The sequence below is a fragment of the Molothrus ater genome, chromosome 19 (genome assembly GCF_012460135.2).
Source record: "Molothrus ater isolate BHLD 08-10-18 breed brown headed cowbird chromosome 19, BPBGC_Mater_1.1, whole genome shotgun sequence".
In the NCBI taxonomy this organism is placed as follows: domain Eukaryota; kingdom Metazoa; phylum Chordata; class Aves; order Passeriformes; family Icteridae; genus Molothrus; species Molothrus ater.
This window is the reverse complement of record NC_050496.2, coordinates 1,394,328-1,415,503: the sequence shown is the minus strand read 5'-3', so window position 1 is coordinate 1,415,503 and position 21,176 is coordinate 1,394,328. Positions and strand designations below refer to the sequence as shown.

General features: G+C 50.2%; 1 protein-coding gene across 5 annotated transcripts in view; it reads right to left on the bottom strand.

Moving 5' to 3' along the window:
* Nucleotides 1–701: 701 nt before the first annotated feature.
* Nucleotides 702–21,176, bottom strand: part of SHISA6 (shisa family member 6) — a 198,837-nt gene continuing 178,362 nt past the window's right edge. For 2 of the 5 annotated variants that reach the window (XM_054516860.1, XM_054516861.1), the window contains 2 exons: nucleotides 14,701–14,853; nucleotides 702–7,468 (listed from right to left, as the gene is read on the bottom strand). In XM_054516860.1, the coding sequence (XP_054372835.1) occupies nucleotides 6,918–7,468; nucleotides 14,701–14,853 (704 nt within the window). In that variant the 3' untranslated portion in view covers nucleotides 702–6,917. The remainder of the gene's footprint in view (nucleotides 7,469–14,700; nucleotides 14,854–21,176) is intronic. The other 3 variants (XR_008508718.1, XR_008508717.1, XR_008508716.1) reach the window with 3 other exon arrangements.

Here is a 21,176-nt window from a genome sequence, read left to right as displayed (position 1 = left end):
CTCCACCTTCCCTGTTGGCTCCACTCAGGCAGTCCCAGCCAGCTCATCCTGAAATCTTTATTTTTCCCAGGCTGGGCAATCCCAATGTGCCAAATACTGAAAACAGAGCTTGGGGCTTGGTGAGTGAGTGGTGGAGAGGTGACAACCTCTGCCCCACACAAGGCAGCAGTGGGAACAGTCCCTGGGGGCACCAGCAATGTGAAATATGAAATTATACATTTCCTTCACAAAAGGCAAGGAAAAAATCCCTGCCATGGTTCCCAGCTGGGCAGATTGGTAAGGAAGCCCAGGTCCAGAACGGGTAGAAATAAAAATTCAGTTTGACCCCTCTGGGGTGGCAATGGGGGCTGCTCAGCCAGACCCACCCTGAGCTCCTTGGAGCTTTCCCATCCTGGAAAGGTAACGAGGAAAATCCCGGCTGTGCTCCACTGCCAAGGGCAAAAGCAAAGCCCCAGTGGAAGCCTCACCACCGTGGGGCACTCCACAGGTTCCAGCTTTGCAATTCAGGCCTTTCTAGATGGAGAAAAAGTCATGGTTTATGGAGGCAAACTTAAGGAAGGGCAAGGTTAAAATAAAATCTTCCAGGCTTGTGAGACAAAATTGTCTCAGAGCAAATGGTAATGTCTCTCTGCTCCCCCTGCTTTTTCTTGGCAAGATGATGAAATGCAGTAAATAAATACATAAAAATAATGAGTCTTCCAGACCTTGCAGCATTCATTTTAATAGATGCTATTTAACTACACACAGAATCACAGGTATCTACCTTTCAAACGCTGGTTACAAAGATTGGGAAGGCTGCCAAGAAAATGGCTTTTATTTCCCCCCAATAGATATCAAAAAGAAACAATTTATATGTTGAAATTGCCTTTATTTTTTAATCCATAAATAGTTGTTACTGACAAAAGTGGAAAAATCCTTAAGACTCTAAATTTTACTAAACTGATAATATTTTTGTTTACAGTACATACAGAATGTGCTTTTACAGGTAAGTATAACAACAAGAATAATACAGAGAAAAACAGTCAAATACTGCTCATCTTGAAGCTTGTTTAATGGTTAACCAAGAGTCTGTGCAAAGTTACAGATACAAATGTACTTCCTCTTCAGTACTACTGTATAATAAACATGGAATCCATAAACTGGGCTAAAGCACAAAAATATCCACTTAACCCCTCTTAGGAAATATTGTCCCCCGAACTAAAAATGTTACAGTAAGAAGTGTCTTTCTCAAAGCCAAGAAATTCTTGCTACAAAAATGTCTCAGGGGTTTGCGGGCGGGCGGGAGCGGCGGCGGAGCAGAGGGTGAGGGGGAGAGGCTCCTCCCGGCACAGGGGTGGGATGGAGAGCTCCAGGGATGGAGAGAGACCTCCAGGGATGGGATGGAGACCTCCAGGGATGGGAGAGATCTCCTGGGACAGAGAGAGACCTCCAGGGATGAGGAGAGACCTCCAGGGATGGGATGGAGAGCTCCTGGGATGGGATGGAGACCTCCAGGGATGGGAGAGATCTCCTGGGATGGGAGAGATCTCCTGGGATGGGGAGAGACCTCCCAGGACGAGGAGAGACCTCCAGGGGTGGGAGAGAACTTGAGAGGTGGGATGGAGACCTCCAGGAATGGGGAGAGACCTCACAGGATAGAGAGAGACCTCCAGGGATGGGAGAGACCTCCAGGGATGGGGAGAGACCTCCTAGGATGGGGAGAAACCTCCCAGGGTGGGGAGATATCTCCAGGGATGGAGACAGACCTCTAGGGATGGGGAGAGACCTTGTGGGATGAGGAGAGACCTCCAGGGATGGGAGAGACCTCCAGGGATGGGGAGAGACCTGCAGGGACAGAGAGACCTTCTGGGACACAGAGAGACCTCCTGGGATGGAGACCTCTTGGAATGGAGAGAGACCTCCTGGCATGGAGAATCCTGGGATGGAGAGAGACCTCCCAGGATGGAGAGAGACCTTCTAGGATGGAGACCTGCAAGGATGGAGATCTCCTGGGATGGAGAGAGACCTCCCAGGATGGAGAGAGACATTCTAGGATGGAGACCTGCAAGGATGGAGATCTCCTGGGATGGAGAGAGACCTCCTGGCATGGAGACCTCCTGGACATGGTGTGGGTGGCCACGGTGGAGACCCGGGGTGCTGGGAGCAGAGATCTCTTTCAGATTAACACTGACAAACTCAGACAGCCCCATCCAAGTCTCCCCTGGCCTTGGGTGAAGCACGTCTGGCTTTTCCCAGCTGGGATCTGGGCTCGGGAGGGCACCTCTCCCCACGGAGAGCTGGGAATGATCCCTGCTCCCACCTGCCTGTGGACACATAGCACAGAAGCCAACATGGGCTTATTGCTAACAACACTCACTAGAAAATATTTAAGCCCCTTTCTCACACATTTTCCTTCTTTCACTCAGCTGAAACACGCCTGGACACCAAATCTGTTTGTGCCAAAGGTATTGCAGCAGAGCCCCTCCTTCCAGATTAAGCAGTAAACCTGAAACTAAACTAAGACAAGCTATTTCTCCGTGAGCTGAAGATGGCAAATTGATCAGAAATAGAACACGCATCTCAAACACAGCTAAAGTTATCCTTGTTCCATGGAGATTTTGTTTGTGGTGGTGGAAGAAGATGAGGATGTCTTCCCAGCTACCGGGAACTACAAAAACCTGATGCCAAGCTCCTGCAGATTCCTGGTGGGAATGCTTCTGACAGAACAGAAATGTGCATGTGGGAAGCTCAGGTTCCTGGGAGCAGCTTTGCAGCCAGCCAGGCTCAGCAGACAGAAATTAAATCCAGGCCAGGGAAGGAGGGCTTACTCCTGGACAACTGTCTCTGTTTCTTCCCACCCACCCCCCATCCCCAAGTAACAGATCATCATTTATAAAAGGAACATTAAAACATTGAAAAATATTTCTTTTTTTTTTCCTTAAAACACGGTTTAGTGGCATTAGAAGGCTTTTTATGACAAAGTTTCTGTTCCGTGTGGTGCTGTGTGTGGTTCATTAAAAATAGTTTTCCACATTTCAAAGAATGATTCAACACAGTTTGGAAGCTTCAGTTGGTACAGGGTCAGTCAGAAGGAGTTGATTGCATTTTACAGTATGTATGTATATATATATATATTTATCTATATACACATACACAGAGAATTGTATAAAACCCAGTGCAGCCATCCAGGACGTGTTGCTGCTCAGGGAATGCAAATAATTATCAGCTTGTAGGAAATACTATAAATTTTCTACATCCCCCTTCCCCAGTCCCTGCACATGCACTCTGGGAACTGGACACTCCCCAGGTGTTTGTTTGCACCTGTGGGTGGAGAAAATACAGATCGATTCTTCAGAGTATATGAGATTCATCAAGGCAGGTTCTATTTTACTGTACAGAGGAATGTGGCTGCTTCCCGCTTTTCTCCTGAGTGCAGGATGTTGTGGTGACTCAGACACGAGGAGAAGGAAGCAGGAAGGTCCCAGGGCAGGGAGCAGCGTCCCTTGGAGCTGCAGCCTGCCAGGACCCTGCCCAGGAGGAGAGCAGTGGGAACCTGGGCAACCCCAGCCCAGCACTCTCCCCCTGGGCACAGTGGATGTGGCACATCACACACCACGAGTCAGGACAATGACAAACAAGGTTAACAAAAACACTTTGCCGCTCTACAGTTTCTGTTGTGAGAGGGTCTCAGAGCACTTCACAGACCTTGTGGTCTGAGCCCTCCATAGGACTGGAAATTCCCATTATCATCCCATGGGAACTGAAGTGCTGGGGACCAGGCTGTGGGTGATGACACTCAGCCCCAGACCAAGTGTTCTTTCAGTGGCAAGTCCTCTGAAGGAGGAATAAGGGAGGAAAATGACCTAAGGACACCTGTGAGTGCTGAAATGCCCCTGCCCCATCCACCAACACACAGCACACAGAGTGAGCTGAGGGAACACATGGTGGCATCCAGGGCATGAGGAAATTTGCTGAAAATTGGTGGTGGCAGAGTCCCTGAAGAGATTTGGCCTAAAAAGGCTCCTTGTGGGACATATCTGCTTGAAACAGTTGAGTGGGTGGAAAAAAGACAAGGAAATGAGGCTGAGAGATTTCTCTGGAGGATTCTTGCCCAGGTAAGACACAAAAAAAGCAGAGGCCTGTGATATTTGTTAGCCACAACAGGAGAAGACACAGAGGTCAAATGGCCCCGCTCAGCATCAGCATGGGCTGCTTGAATGAAAAATTCCCAAATTTGTATCTGGTCCAGCAACTTCTTAGCTCACAAATGGAACATTTAGATGAGGAGTAGAGCTTGAGACACACAGCTATGGACATGGAAAGAGAGGAGTGTTCACCTACCCACAGCCTCCCACGTCACCTCTTCTCCAGCTCTGCCACCACAGCTCCGGGAGACTCTTCAGTGGACTCTGCTCTCCCACAGTGTTCAGATCTCCCTGGCTTTGCTTGGCCCAAGGGAGCGTGGAAGAGCCCCAGAACTTCAGCAGGGGCTGCCTCCCCATCTGCCGTGAGAGCTTCTCTTCTCTGCACACGAGTCCCACCCTCTGGCCTGTGGGAAGGTCAGCAGGGCAATGTTTTCACAGGGATTGTCTTCTGGGAGGAGAAATCCAGGGGCTGAGCCGAGGAGCTTGGAGGTAGTCAGGGGAGAGAGTAGTGTCCATCGAGGGAGGGGGCAGGAGACGAGCTGTGAGCCTGTTCTCTCCCGTCCCTCCCGTGCCATGGACTGCCACCCTGATCCACAGACAGTTCTGGTTGTTGCCCAGAGTGATTTTGCCCAAGGCTGCAGGATCTGACCCTGGAGACTGTTATTTATTTATTTATTTATTTATTCCCTCCCAGCTCAGTTTCCGTCAAACAAAGCCCCAGTAACCTCTGACTGATGGAGTCCTTCTCAGCACAGTCTCCATCAGATGGGGCAGGATAAAGCTCTGGAAACAGGACCAGCTCCAGGACAGCCTGGGAAGGAGAAAGGCCACCTGGACACCCCACTGAGGCCCACCTGTGTGTCCCACTGGGGTAAGGACGTGCTCCTCCTGCCTGCCCTGCACCAGACAAAGCTGGTGCTGCACCAGAGCCTCCACAGGAGACTCGCACTCTATGATCATTGTTTGCTACAGGACTTGGCACAGTTGGGCTGGGAATGTCATTAAGGCCAGGAGGTGGGAGGTATTTGAGGGGAGGGAGGAGGGCAGAGCAAGGTTCAGGGATGCCTAATGAAGAGTTGTGTAGGCAAAGAGTTGTCATGGGGACGTGGGACATGAAGAGAAGTGCAAGGGATGTGCTCACAGCCTGAAGTCAGACATCACCTCACCCCGAGGAGGGAGCATGCCTGCCCTGACCCACGGGGTGTGTGCCTGTGCTGGGGCCTCAAGGGCACGCTGGGGACAGTGTCCAGTACCCACAGCTCCAGCACCAGCTCTGGCTGGCCTTCAAACCCTCTGAGACCCTTTCCTGGCTGCAGAAGGGTGTTCTGGTGGGAGTTGGTTCTACAGAGTTTGGTAGGAACAAAAATCAAAGGGGGAGGGGGGAAAAATGAAAAGAAAAATCAAACCCAAATCTAACAAAAAACCAAAGCAAAGCCCAATCTGTCTGGAAAGCCAAAGGTAAAACCCTCTCAAATTCTGGACCCACGAGTCTATGTTTTAAAGATTTTACAAATATACAGTATCTAATTAGCGTTATATCAGATATACAACATGCCCATTAATTATAATTATGCTGGATATATAATTTATATGCATGAAATGTAACTGTCTTCATGGTTAGGATTGGGACTCAGTGGAATTGGAATTTGGAAGGTTTTCTTGGGAGGCCATTGCGGGGAGAGAGAACCACGGAAAGTTACCGACCTGCTTTTCGGTAAACAGACACCCTCAGCCTTGTGCCTCTGCTAAGGGCTGGAAAAAGATTTGCTACATGTGGATTCTAGGCTGTGAATGGGAGGAGAAAACACTCAGAAACAGGGGAACTGGGCCATGGAAAATGCTATAGGGAAAAGAAACTTCTGGGGAGAATCCAGGCTCGGTGAGAGGCGCGGCAGCCTCGGTGGGGTCGGGAGCTCCCCCAGCACAGGTCAGCAGTGTGGAGCTGAATGGGTTCTGCTGCTTCAGGTTCAGCAGTGGCGAGAAGCTGGAGGAAGAGAAACCCTCTTCCTCCTTCCTATTTACATGTTGGAGACACCAAGATACTAGAATGAGTGGAGAAAAGGGTCTAACAAGCGTTTCAGCATATTTGTGCTTATTGAACACATCAACCCCACTACTTCCTACACTGAGAGAGCAGGCGATTTGTAGGCACTAGTATGTTTTTTATCTTATGAGTATATTTAGTATAAACTAAAACTTTATTTCTCAGCCAGGCTATTCTTGTCCCTAGATCTGCCAGTCCCGAAGGAAAGTCTGCCCTTGGATTTGCTCCAAGGGTGACAGAGAACAGATGTGTGGGTGCTGACGGGTGTCGAGCAGCCTGGGGCTGGCCCCAGCAGCCAGGACTTCCCTACTTGCTACAGAAAGGCCAAACGTGAGGGCCAAGAGCAAGGCCTCTTCCTGCCAGGATTGGGGGGGAGGCTGCATTTCCTCCTCCCTGTCTCAGGCTGCTTCTCCTTGGAGCAACTGAAAAGTCCTGAATTCATGGAAACTATGGGATAATGCAGGTGAGCCCTTGGAAGGAGCCATCGATTACTATGGCTTTCTTTGACAGAAACTGATGCACACCAGGAAATTCCCTCTGTCGTCCCTCACTAGTGTCTGACTGCCGCTTCAGTTCTTCCTGTGTCACTGATGAAGGGGTGGCTTTAAAAACAACGTGGGTGGGACTGCCAGAGAAGTCTTTGCAGACACTGAGTTAGTAGAGGTTACCTTGGCCTATAAGGCCACTGCAGAACGGGGTGCTGTGGCCACCCCAGTCCTTAAGGAGTATCTACAATGCACTGGGTCGTGTCAAACAGTCACCTCGGTTTTGCTGGCGGTGCGGTAGTGGTGGTGGTGCCCGGGGATGTAATGCAGCTGCTCCACCGTGTTGTGCCGGCGCGAGGCGAACGCTTGGCGCTTGGCCGAGGTCGGGTTCATACCCAAGGTGTTGTACAAGTTATTTGAGGCACTGGGATGGGAGTGCATTTTTGACATCCTGTAGCGATCCAAGACCGGTGTTGACACAAAGACGTCGGTGTGTGACAGTGCCCTGGACATGGACTGCTCGGGGTAGGCCGAGCGCTCCGGGGACAGCAGCGGGTCCTGGGAGTGCAGGCGCTCTGCCGACAGCAGCTGCTCGTCCGACAGGATGCGCTCGTAGGACATGCTGAACTCCTCGGGCATGATCCTCTCCGGGGACAGCACCCTGTCCTGGGACATGGCCCTGATGGGACGGCGGGGCCTGTCCCGCTGGTTGCCCTGCTGGGACATTTTGATGACGTTGATGGGCAGCGTGCCCCGGGCTGCCAGGTCGGGCAGGTGTCTCCTCCTCATGTAGTACTCGTCAGCCTCTTTGTCAGCTGTGGGGAGGGAAATGAGAGGTTAGAAATGTCAGAGTGCTGGCCCAGGCCCTGGAGCTGCCTCCTGGTGACGCCTGAGGGACAGGTGGACATGCCACAGGTATCACCAAGGGCTGGTGGCAGACAGAGGAGTGTGAAATGCATGGGGACAGTGTAATTCTCTGGGCAGTGCGCCCCACACTCCTCCATGTGGAGGCCAGGCCATGGTACCACACAATTCACGTGAGTTATGGAGAAATTCCCAAATGTCACCTTCTCAAATTGTCACATTCTTCAAATGCCACCCTGGGAAAGAACAGGGCAGGTGACAGGAGCAGGTGAGGTCCCTATTTGAGGACATGAACATCTCACCTCTGGCCTTAGACTTGGCTATTCTCTGGATTCCACGAGTGACCTCATCACATTTTAATTACCACATTTAAATATTTGTAAATGTGATCACAAACCAGGTTTGCTGGTCTCTGAGACACCGAATCACCTGCCTAAGGTTTCATTTCCCATTTTTATAATCGACCTTGGCTGATAGAATTTATCCCATGGAATGTTTCTTGCTCAGTTTGCTGCTCCTGCATCTTAAATGATTTCTTTGCTGCTCTGAAATGCAGCCCACAACCCCCACACTCCCACTTTCCTTTTTTTGGCTTTGAGAGGAATGCTGTGGGCTCAGAGAGGATGTTGGCTACTGCAGATGTATCGTGATGGATCACTGGGATCCTACAGCCAGCAGTCTGTGGGTTTTATGCACCACATTGGAGTTAAACTGGCTGCTGGTCCCATGAGCCAGAGCTCATGTGATGGGTGCTGACAGCATCCCAGAGCTCTGCTCACAAAACACCGGTTCAGCCAAATCCTGCACCACCCTGTGCTGGGCCATATGCCTCACTTATTTCCTCATCCCCTGTCCCACAGCTTCCCTTCCCTTCCCTGCTGCCAGGCACAGCCCAGATCCGTCAGGAGGTGGGCTTGGTTCCCTCACAGCCCGGGGTGGGAGCTGAGAACATCTGTGCCACCAGTGCTGCTGCCAAGCCCTTCCTCCCAGCCCACACAGCCCCAAGGCGTGAGGGCACCCCCAGCTCCCCTGTGCTGCCTTCCTGCCCGTGGGATTTGCTCTCCAGAGTTCACACCGCAGGAATGGATCTTTATTTTTCACCACCCAACACTCCTGAGAAGGATGTCTCACTGCAAATGTCAGGCAGCAGCTCTCCTGGCCTCGAGCTCTCGCGTCTTTAAAATCACCTTCTAGGAAGCCTGAGGGTGGGGGGGATTCCATATGGCCCCAGGAGCTGGAGGCATTTTTATTGCATTTTTATTGCATTTTTATTGTGTGTTTTGGGGCTGGTTGGAAATGCCAGGCTGGGTGTGCAGAGGCTCAGCAGGGATGCTGGGGGCTGGAAGGAGGCAATTAGCACCCTGGCACTTGGCCTCCGCTCTGGATGAGAGGAGTTCCACAGGATTTGCCCGTGTGACTCTAAATAGATGTAATTAAAGCACAGAACATCCCAAATGGAGATGTGCTTGGATGCTCACACCTGGCTCTGGTAATTGCCAGCAGGAGCTAAACCAGCTTATGGGAGGTTTACAGCTCTGAGGCTGCTGGAGAGGTGGCACAATCAGCTGGAAGGGGTTTGAAGGTGTTCCTTGGACTAAAAATGCAGCATGTGCTACACTTTAAAATGTTTTGTCCGTTAGGAGCATAAAAAATCCCTTTTCCTTCCCTCTCCCCGCCCGTGACCCTGGTACAGGTCTGTACAGCCTTTTGCTGCCATGGCTGAACCTTTCAGGGAGATGATTTAATTTCAACGTTCCCAAGCTCCCTCAGGCCTCCAGTGATGCTGAGGAGGAGCAGGAACATTTCCAGGTGTGGAAAAGCTGCTCATCTCCATCTCAGAGGAGTCAGAGGAGGAGGACGAGCCGTGTGTGACACCCAGCAAGCTGCTCCAGGCAGCAGCAGACAGACATTTTCCAGGCTGCTGGCTCTGACAGGGGTGCCAGCCTGAGCCAGGGATGGGGAGCAGAGCCTGGCAGGAATGCTGTTGGATTGGGTTCTTTTTTGACTTAGAGGTGGGGTAACTGAGAGGAATTTCAAAAAACTTTTATTTTATTTTTCAGTCTCATGTGAAGGGTGTGACAATACAGGTGTTATAATTCACCCTATCGCAATTAGAAGCGAACTATTTCTTAATAATAATAATAATAATAATAATAATAATAATAATAATAATAATAATAATAATAATAATAATAATAATTTCTTAGCAATACATTATAAGCATTTCTTGGCCTACCATACTATATTGTAAATGCCTTAAAGGCAATCACCTAAAATTGCCCCTCGTGGGTCCTACTCCAATGCATCTTTCACAGTTCTATTTCTTTGAAGTGCCCAGTCTTATTTGCAAGGCCACCCTTTGAAACTTGGTTCTAGCTCCATTTCTACAAATGAATTTCTACAAATGAATTTCTACAAATGCATTTCCCACGTTATGTGCAGCACCACACAAGGGAGAGCTCAGTGGAACCTCAGAATCCCTGCAGCCAGGGACAGCAAGAAACAAACCCTGGGAGAGGAGAGCCCCAGGGGCTTTCCAGGGGTGGGAAATGTGGAGGGCTGATTGCACAGCCGGTAAAAACCAAAGTTTCTCTGGGAAATTAAATCTTGAAGCCATAAAATGGTTTGGGTTGGAAGGAATCTTAAAGATGATCCAGCTGAAACCCACTGCCATGGGCAGGGACACATTCCAGGCTGATTGATGCCACCCTTTGAAGCTTGCTTCTGGCTCCATTTCTACAAATGAATTTCTACAAATGAATTTCTACAAATGAATTTCTACAAATGGATTTCCCAGGTTATGTGCAGCACCACATGCATGCCTCGTGCCAAGGGAGAGCACTGGAACCTCAGAATTCCTGCAGCCAGGGACAGCAAGAAACAAAAAAAAAAAACCCAAAGTTTCTCTGGGAAATTAAATCTTGAAGCCATAAAATGGTTTGGGTTGGAAGGAATCTTAAAGATGATCCAGCTGAAACCCACTGCCATGGGCAGGGACACATTCCAGGCTGATTGATGCCACCCTTTGAAGCTTGCTTCTGGCTCCATTTCTACAAATGAATTTCTAAAAATTCATTTCCCACGTTATGTGCAGCACCACACAAGGGAGAGCTCAGTGGAACCTCAGAATTCCTGCAATCAGGGACAGCAAGAAACAAACCCAGCTGCAGAGCAGAGCTCCAGGGCTGGGAAACGTGGAGGGCTGGTGGCACAGCTGGCCAAAACCAAAGTTTCTCTGGGAAATGAAATCTTGGAACCATGAAACGGTTTGGGTTGGAAGGAATCCTAAAGATGATCCAGCTGAAACCCATTCCAGGCTGGTTGATGCCACCCTCGTGGCACCAGCAGAGGCACATCACACCCTGGCACAGCTGGCACTGAGCACCCTGCCCTTGTCCTGTCTTTGATGCTCACAGGAGAAGGGACATTCACAATTCTATCCAAAATAAAACTCCAGTCCAGTGTGCTTCGCCGTCAAGGATGTGCTTAAAAATTAAAAAAATTAAAAAAAAAAAAAGGGGTGTCCTAAGAGGATTCCAAAAAGGCAGAAATTGTGAGCAGACAAAAAGGAATCACTTTCCTTTTTGTGGTGCAGTGCTTGACAGGATTTTTTCTATTTTTCAATCAGTCCCATACTTCTGGGTGTTTCCTTGTGTTTTTCAACCATTTGGATATGTTGTCCTTCAGCAAGGAATGTCTCCTGGAAGTTATGCTTTCTGGCCTTTTTAAAGTGGTTTTGGTTGGGATTTTCCGCCCTTTCTTTCCTGCTTTGGCAGTTTCTAGAACATCACTCAGGGCTGGTCTCACCACACTTCAGGAATGTTTGAGTGCTTCAGCTGCCTTGGCTTCAGTTGCCCTCAGACAGCTTTTCTTGGTGGTTTTTTTTGTGGGGTTTTTTTCCCCCTCATTTGGAGGGAGATCCCCAAATAAATGCTCTTACACATTCCACCTCGAGCTGAGATGCCTCTGCAGACAAGCAGAGCAGAGCTCCTCTGGCACTGGAATCACAGAAATGAGGTTTACAGAAACTCATTTGTGGTGCTCTGGGAAGGGAATGTGGAGCAGAACAGCCAAATTCAGTTTTTCTTCCTGTTCTTACATATTCTGGTGAGAGGAGATGCACGTGTGTGTGCATGTGAGGCCATCACAATAACCCCTCTCCTTTTTTAAAGGTAATTTTCCCCAGCTTTCTTCCTCTGCAGCTCCAGCAGGTTTCCTCTCTGGGCTTGTCTCTCCTTGTTTTAATTGGCTTTAACATTTCCAAGCTGCCCAGTCACTCGTGATGATTCTCCAGCCAGCACCAAGTGGTTTAATATGCCTGAAAACAGGAGCTGCCTTCCTCCCTGACCTTTCTCACTTTGCTGGGAAGAGCAATTCCCCGGAGCCCCGAGCAGGATGGAATTAATCTGGCTGCTCTTGCTCAGCCACATCCTCACACCCTGCCCTCGCTGCTCTTCCCCAGGGCACAGGGGGTGCCGGCCCCTCAGAGACCCCCAAACCCCCAGGGACCCCCCAAGTGGGGTTCTGTTGGCTGTGCCCTGAAGGAAGGGCCAGGGAGATAAAAAACCCTGGTCTTTCACCATCTGTCTCTGCTAATTGGAGGAAAATAAGTAATTTTTCCATGCCTGGTGAGCCAGAAAAACAAGTGTTTGAAGTATTTGAAATATAGATTTAAAATATATATATATATATAGATAGATAGATATTTAATCTATATTTCAAATTTATATATATTAAATTATATATGATTTATATATATATGTAATTTATATAAATATATATATTTATATAAATATATATATTTATATAAATATATATATTTTTTGAATATAGATTTAAAAAATATCTAATGCTTTGTTTCTTGCTCAAATAGAAGTATTTGTTAATGATCTCTTCAGTACTTTTATATTTTATTTTTTTTCTAACAGTGACAGGAAGTCCATTGGGAAGAAACAGCATTAAATTTAAAAAAAAAAATGAATGCCCAATAAGTAATTTTCAAACTCCAGCTTTTAGATATCACACTTTTTTGTGTTCCCTTCATACAGAATAAGAACATGATCTTGCTGGCACTTTGCAAGGGGGGCCTGGGGAGCTGGGAGCCTCTTTTCCTTTGGCTCTGGAGTAGAGCAGCTGCAGCAAAGTGATTCAGAGGTTCTGGAGGCGCTGGGTGTGCTCAGTGCCAGCGGGAGCAGGGAGGGCTGGGCACTGCCAGAGCTGGAGCTGAAGCTCCCTGGCTGCTCAGGAGCAGAGAAGGGCAGCAGGTTTGGCTCTGCCAGGTGCTGGGCAGGAGGCTGGGCTGGTGTCTGCAGGGAGCTCTGGGGTCTCTCCCACCTGCCCTGGACGGGTCCAGAGGGGGATTTGTCCTGCAGGGAGGGCAGATATCCAGCCCACCTTTCCCTGCTGGCATTGCTGGGTGGATATTTAAGGTTTAGACCGGAGCCCTCTGCAGCCAACACGACACTTTCCCTGCTCAAATCACTGGGCAAGGAAACCTCCAGGGTTTGTTTGCTGTCAACATTTCCCACAGGCTAAACCCAACAGGCAGCAGCAAAGAGTCTGGCTCCCCTGCATTTCCCCAGCCAAGGGACAAAGACAACTCAGGGGCCTTGGTGGCTGCCAGGGGTGCCCAGAGGGGCAGGGAAGGCTCCAGGAGCACTGAGTGCACTCAGAGCTGCTCATGGAAAGCACAGACCCAGGGTGAGTCTGCAGAGAGCATTCCCTGCACAGAACTCGCTTGTTTGAGAATTTGAAGGGTTTAGGATCAGCAAAGGGGATGGACTGGAGCTTTACAGAACCATTGGCAGAGCAGTGCAATCCATGAAGCAGCAGGGAAGGAGAGATGCTAATGAGTGGGAATGGGGTAAATCTGCTGGAATACCCAAAACACCCTGGGGGTCTGAGCATGGAACAGCTCTGGGCACACACAGAGTGTGGAACAGAGCATGGATCTGAGCATGGAACAGAGCATGGATCTGAGCATGGAATGGGTCAGGGGCAGCTCTGACACACACAGAGTGTGGAACAGAGCATGGATCTGAGCATGGAACAGGTCTGGGCACAAAGCATGGAACAGAGCATGGATCTGAGCATGGAACAGGTCTGGGCACAAAGCATGGGACAGAGAATGGATCTGAGCATGGAACAGGTCTGGACACAAAGCAGGGAACAGAAAATGGATCTGAGTGTGGAACAGGGCTGGAGCAGCTCTGGACACACACAGGGCACAGGAGAGAAAATGGATCTGAGCCTGGCACAGCTCTGGGCACACAGCACAGCACTGAGAGTGGATCTGAGCCTGGCACAGCTCTGGGCACACAGCACAGCACTGAGAGTGGATCTGAGCCTGGCACAGCTCTGGGCACACAGCACAGCACTGAGAGTGGGCCTGAGCCTGGCACAGCTCTGGGCACACAGCACAGCACTGAGAGTGGATCTGAGCCTGGCACAGCTCTGGGCACACAGCACAGCACTGAGAGTGGGTCTGAGCCTGGCACAGCTCTGGGCACACAGCACAGCACTGAGAGTGGATCTGAGCCTGGCACAGCTCTGGGCACACAGCACAGCACTGAGAGTGGATCTGAGCCTGGCACAGCTCTGGGCACACAGCACAGCACTGAGAGTGGATCTGAGCCTGGCACAGCTCTGGGCACACAGCACAGCACTGAGAGTGGACCTGAGCCTGGCACAGCTCTGGGCACACAGCACAGCACTGAGAGTGGATCTGAGCCTGGCACAGGCCAGGAGCAGCTCTGCCACACACCATGGAGCACGTGGGTTGCAGCACTGCCCGAGGCAGGCAGGGCTCCTCCTGGAAAAGGTGTTCCCAACCACCTTGGCATTGTTCTGTTGGCATTTCCAGCTGCCCCCGGGGCTGGTGAGGTCCCTGCCCTGGCAGTGCCCAGGGCAGCTCTGAGCACCCAGCCAGGCTGGGCCCCAGCAGAGAGGGAAAGGATCCTTGGGTGGCTCTGCCAGGAGCAGATCCCAGCAGAGGGGTGGGGGCAGCCCAGCAACAACCACAGGTACCCTCCCAGAAATGAAATCACCTCGCCAGCCATCCCTGCTGGGGAGTGCCAGCCAAAGGAATCCCCACGGGAGATGCCAACCCAGGAGTGCCCAGCTGAGGGAAGGGGTTGTTCCTTACAAAGCATTGCCAGGGGGAAGCAAAGGAGCTGCCACCTACTGAGTCTCTTGAGAGATGAGTATTTACTGGGGTTGGTCTTGACAGCAGACTCGTAGGACGGCGGGAGGTGGGAGAGGTTCTGGAAGGAGCGGGAGAAGGACAGGTCGTAGGGCTCGGTGGCTGAAGTCAGGATGTTGTTCATTCGTGGCTTGTCTGCAAAGAAACAGAGAAAGGCAGGTCTGGAGTGTGCCCCGAGGGGATGGAGAGAGGCTGGCTGTGCCCACAGGCTCCAGCAGGGAGCAGAGCTGGGGCTGGGCCTCAGCCTCGGCCTCCAGGGCATGGTTCACACCGGCACCAGCAGATCCAGGGGAAATGGATCCTGTGGTGCTGCTTCCTGTCCTCACACAGCAGCGATGGGGACAGCAAAGTGCTGCCTCGCATGCCCTGGAGCTGCCCAGAGGGATGGGCTGGGCTGGGCTGGCACTCACCCTGGCATGCAGGGCTGTGCCAGGTGCTCAGGCACCTTCATCCCCCTGTGTGCCCTCCCCATCCTCAGGGACACAGAACCAGTCTGGGGCTTCTTTAACTGGGGCATCATGAGCCAGTTCTTTAACTCTTTAACCAGCATCACTCACCTTCATCTCCCCTGTGTGCCCTCCCCATCCTCAGGGACCAGAACCAGTCTGGGGCATTCCTTAACTGGGGATGATGATGGTCCAGCTGCCCTCCCTGTGTACCAGAGTCCTCATGGATGCTCTGAACCCGGAGGCTCTGGGGCTCTGCAGACCCTCACACCTCCCTGCACCCAGGGCTGGCAGCTGGGGCACCTCTGGGGGCACTCAGAGGGCAGGACAAGGTGTTGGGGATGTTCCTGAGGCAGGAAATCCCTCTCCTGAGGGCTGGAGGATGCCCCTCTACTGATGCTCACTTTGTTGGTCACTGAGGGTCCCCAGGCAGGGTCCCAGTGCCCTCTGTCACAATTCAAATGCTGAGGGCACTGAGCCCAGATGCTAAAATTGAAGTCCAGACTATCTGCAGGGGTTTGAAACCTTGCTCCTTCTCTGCAAGCTGGGAAAAGGTTTTTCAGCAGCCCAGCCAAGGCACAGGGACCTGTAGAGCTGCAGTTATAACCCCCAGGTGTTCAGATATTAAAATGGGCAGAGAAGAAAGGATTTAACAAAGCAGGAACTCCAATGTTTGGGAGCAGAGGCAGAACAGACCAGTGGGCTCTGCCAGACCCCACAGCAGTGATGGGGGCCAGTAGCTGAGGCAAAAGGTGGCCACTTCAGGTATGGTCTGCAAATGAAATCAGAAGGGTAAATTCTCTGCAGGAGCAGCAGAATGCCCAAGCTTGGGTCCACACATTCCTGTTGCACATCCCTAAAGTGTCCCATGAGGAGCAATGCCTGATCAGTGGGCACTCACCTGCCCCGAGCCCTCTTGCACCAGGGGCTGGTTGGGATAAAAGCTCAGATTCTGCCCAAAGGTAGCAGAGCAGCAGGGGAATTTCACCTGGAAAGCTGCTGGCTTTGTGCAGTGCCCATACCCTTGCTAACTTCTCCCATTCCCAGGAAAAAAACTCAAAATAAATCTGCCCAGGTAGAGTGCAGACATGTCACAGACATTTTTCTAGACCTGAGTCTACAAACTCAAAATCCACCCAGGTAGAGTTCAGACATGTCACAGACATTTTCCTAGACCTGAGTCTACAAACTCAAAATAAATCTGCCCAGGTAGAGTGCAGACATTTCACAGACATTTTCCTAGACCTGAGCCATAAGTGAATCTGTTTCCTCCAAGAAACATCTGTGAGAGTGAGGCCAGCCCTGCCCTGCTGCCTCTCTGCCGTGTGGAGTCCTGCTTGTTGGACAGCAGAACGTTTTCCTCCTCTCTGAATTTTTCATTCCAGCGTGTCCTCGGTGCCCCTGCAGCCTGGAAATGAACCCAGAGGTTCATCTGAGTGTCTGCACGGGGATCCAGAGCTGCTGCCACAACTTTTCTCCCACTGGGGCTTGCCCTGGATGTTTGAAGCCTCCTGTGAGCCACCCTGAGCACTGCACGGTGTCCAAGACAGGCTGAGGCAGTCCTGCAATTACAGAATTACTCTCACAGCAATTCTGTAAGAAACAAAGTCATCCTTTCTCACAGAATCCAGCACTGGTGAGAAAAACTCCTCCTCCCAGTGCAATAACCATGTAAATGTCATAAATCTCCTCTCCCCTTTCTCCTGCCCTCCTGGAAGGGGGTTCTGGTGTGGCACAGACCTGAGGGATCTGAGGGGCTCCTCTCAGAGAGCAGCAGTTCCCTGCTGGTGATTTCCATCCATTCTGTTTGTGGGGTGCCCCGTGGCAGGGAGGGATGGTGAATCTGACTCCATATATTATATTATATTATATTATATTATATTATATTATATTATATTATATTATATTATATTATATTATATTATATTATATTATATTATATTATATTATATTATATTATATTATATTATATTATATTATATTATATTATATTATATTATACCATAGTAAATAATACAGAAAGGATACTTACAGAAGGCTAAAAAGATAATAAATTAAAAACTCCTGACTCTTTCCAGAGTCCTGACACAACTTGACCCTGATTGGCCAAAGAGTGAAAACAATTCACATTAAACCAATTTAAAAATCACCTGTGGGTAAACGATCTCCAAACACATTCCAAAGCAGCAAACACAGGAGAAGCAAATGAGATCATTAATGTTTTCAATATTCAATTTTTATCTTTTTCTCTGAGGCTTCTCAGCTTCCCAGGAGAAAAATCCTGGGCAAAGGGATTTTTACAGAAAATACGAATGTGACATCCATCCATGTCTAACAGCCTGCCTGCAGGATCAGGGAGCGTGTGGCATTCATCAGGGGGCTGGAAACAATTGATTTGATGTTATCCAGCAAACAGAGGCTGGATCAGCACTGAAACCATGTCCCCACTCCTCCTCCTGCTTGTGTGGCAAGGACCCCGGGGTGAGATCCCTTTGCAAATTGCTCAGGCAGAACGTGGAGCTAATCTCCATTTCCATGGGGGTTTGGGCGTGCTGCAGTGAGCCCAGGCACAGGCACGGAGCTGTGCTGGGTGCCAGAGCACAGCATTAATTGACTGCTTGCATGAGGTGTGTGAAATTAAGTGCCACACATTTATCTGATGGGCTGCTGCAGGATCACTTCATCTTCTCGCTGCTTTTCCCATCCAGGCACTCAGGAACAGGCTGGAATGATCCTGGCAAATGAGAAGTCACCTTGAAATCCACTGCCCATCACTCAGCCAAACAAGGGATAAACTGAAATGACCAAAGCTAATTTCAGATGTCTTTTGCATAATGTAGCTTGAGGGGGAGATCAGAGAACTGAGGTGCTCCAGTAAGGAGAAATATCTCATGCAATTTGTATTCTGAGGCCAGTTCAGCACCAGTTTCTCAGCAGGTTTTCACTCCTGCAATACATCTGTCTCTGGCCTCTCTCCTCTTTGTTTGTGGTGCTGGTGGGCTCCTATGGAAGCTGCAGGCCAGAATCAATAATCAGAATGCAAATCAAAGCTCTCCTACTGCCTGCAGGGCAGCTGAGGCTGTACACTGTGCTCCCCAGCATCCCCATCACCCCAGCTGGACATGACACTGGAAAACGAGCTCTGTTCATGGCTACTGGGATTCCCTTTAGAGTCAGGATTGGTTCCCCTTTTCCTCAGCATCTCTGTGCCCTTTGGTGCCCATTTTCTGGCACACCATCCCTGCTGGCACAGGAGCTGGCACAGGAGCACAGGAACCTCCCCCGGCCTGGGGACAGCCCCACCTTGGTACAGCCAGTGCAAGGCTGTACAATCCTGCAGTGCAATCCTGCAGTGCAATCCTGCAGTGCAATCCTGCAGTACAATTCTGTACAATCCTGCAGTGCAATCCTGCAGTGCAATCCTGCAGTGCAATCCTGCAGTACAATTCTGTACAATTCTGTACAATTCTGCAGTACAATTCTGCACAATCCTGCAGTGCAATCCTGCAGTGCAATTCTGCAGTACAATCCTGCAGTGCAATCCTGCAGTGCAATTCTGCAGTGCAATTCTGTACAATCCTGCAGTGCAATTCTGCAGTACAATTCTGCAGTGCAATTCTGCAGTACAATCCTGCAGTGCAATTCTGTACAATCCTGCAGTGCAATTCTGTAGTACAATTCTGCAGTGCAATTCTGTACAATTCTGCAGTGCAATTCTGTACAATCCTGCAGTGCAATTCTGTACAATCCTGCAGTGCAATTCTGCAGTACAATCCTGCAGTGCAATTCTGCAGTGCAATTCTGCAGTGCAATCCTGCAGTACAATCCTGCAGTGCAATCCTGCAGTGCAATTCTGCAGTGCAATCCTGCAGTGCAATCCTGCAGTACAATCCTGCAGTGCAATTCTGCAGCACAATTCTGCAGTGCAATCCTGCAGTGCAATTCTGCAGTGCAATTCTGCAGGACAATTCTGTACAATTCTGCAGTGCAATTCTGCAGTACAATTCTGCAGTGCAATTCTGCAGTGCAATCCTGCAGTGCAATTCTGCAGTGCAATTCTGCAGTAGAATTCTGTACAATTCTGCAATACAATTCTGTACAATTCTGTACAATTCTGCAGGAATTGCAGCATTTCCTCACCCTGCAGGCAGCCCTGGTTGCACAGTGCCCTGAGCAGGGACGCACAACCCAGCCCGGGCTGCTCCACGCTGGCACAAGGAGCTCAGGAAGGGAGCAGGGAGCTCTGTGGAGCTCTGATCTCTCCTCCTGCAGCCCCACCAGGCCAGGTGGGTGCATCTCTTCTGCTTCATGAGCCAGAATTGCCAGGCCATTCTGAACCTGCTGTGTTCTATGGGAACAGAGCATCCCTGGGCCAGGCTCTGATGGGCTCCTGCTCTCTCACACCTTTCACAGGGCAGGGGAAGGGGCGGCCTGGAGGGACTGCCTGTGCTCCTGCCACACCTGATGGTGCCTTAAGATTGCAGATTTATGTTTTTCAAACCCTGTAGTGCATTTGTGCATAGCTATGAACTCCATTTAAAGTGTAGTTAACTGCCTTCACATTCTGGTCAGACAGAACAATCCCTCTGGGTCTGACATCCAAGGACACACCACAGGCCCTGAAAAGTATAAATGTATAATAAAAGTATAATATGTGGGGAGTATAAAAAGTATAAAATTGTGGGGAGAAAACTGAGGAATATGACTTCACTACCTGAAGCAGTAATTGGAGAATTAACCCCTGCTATGCAAATAGACCAAACTTACATCTGTATAAAAAACTGGAAGCCATCACCCATCTTGGGTGCAGCCTCTGTGAGGCTTTGACTGCCCAAGGTGCAGCTGTTGGAGGCCTTTAATAATCACCCACTTTATTCTCTTGATCCTGCCCAGCCTCTGTTCTAGGCAGCCACCCCAAGGTGGTCCCAACAGGACAATGGCTTTGGTGGCAGCACCTGGGTGTCACCTGCAGCCCTGCTGGGCCTGGGGGTGGATTCACACAAATCCCCTGCTCTGCTCACTCCTGCACTCTGTCATCTACCAGGGAAGCACAGCCCCTCTGCTCATTTCTCTGCCAGTGCTTTGCAACCTCCCCGCAAGCTCAGGGCTCAGAGAAGCTCCAGGATTTCCAGATTAGACCTGAAGTCTCCTTGTCACATCTTGCTCTGCCTCTCTTGTTGGAAGACACTTTCAAAGTGTGTTTACACGAGGCACAAAACCTTTCATGTTCAAGGACGGGAGCAGATGATACCAAAATTAAAAAAGAAAAAAATGTGACTTGATGGCAAAGTTTTGAACAAAGCTCAAGTGGCAAAAGGGATGTGCTACAGATTTGCATTTGAGTCTGCACATATGTTGTGCGAATTCTGCAAGACATTTCAACAGATGCCTTTTAAAACATTCACCCAGGGAAAGCAAACAATGTCACCTAGGAGAAGCTGCTCCAAGCCAGCCTTCTGCTGCTCAGCTGCAGCTCAGCAGAGCTCCAGCCCCCTGTCAGAGCCCTCCTGCTGCCCCAGCCCTGCTCCTGCTCAGCCCTTTGAGGGCTCAGACGCAAAGGCTCCGACTCTGACGCACGTTCTCACAAAGGGCCCCAGATCTGGTGGCACTGCTGACGTTCTGGAGCCTTCTGTGCCAGGGCTCAGGGCTGCCAGGCCGTGCTGAAGTGACACACTGTCAGGGCAGGCGGATAAACTGATGTGTGCAGAGTCCAAATGGACCAGACGTACCCTCAGCATTTGTGTTTTCACACTCCTGTTTGCTCCTGTTACAAACACTGGTATTAACGGTGCTTTGCATTTCTCATGACTAATCTCCAGGAGGTTTCTGCATTTCCAGGTCAGATCCTCTGTGGTGGAAATCAGAGCTCTCCAGCGAGTAGCTGCCCTCATTTAGGAGAGCTGGAGATGGAGGATTTCAAACAGAGGCAGTGTGAAAACCCAAACCCTGTGTCTGTCAGGATGGCTCCAGCCCTGGGCCTGGCTGAGAACTGAGCAGCACCTGGAGAAGTGT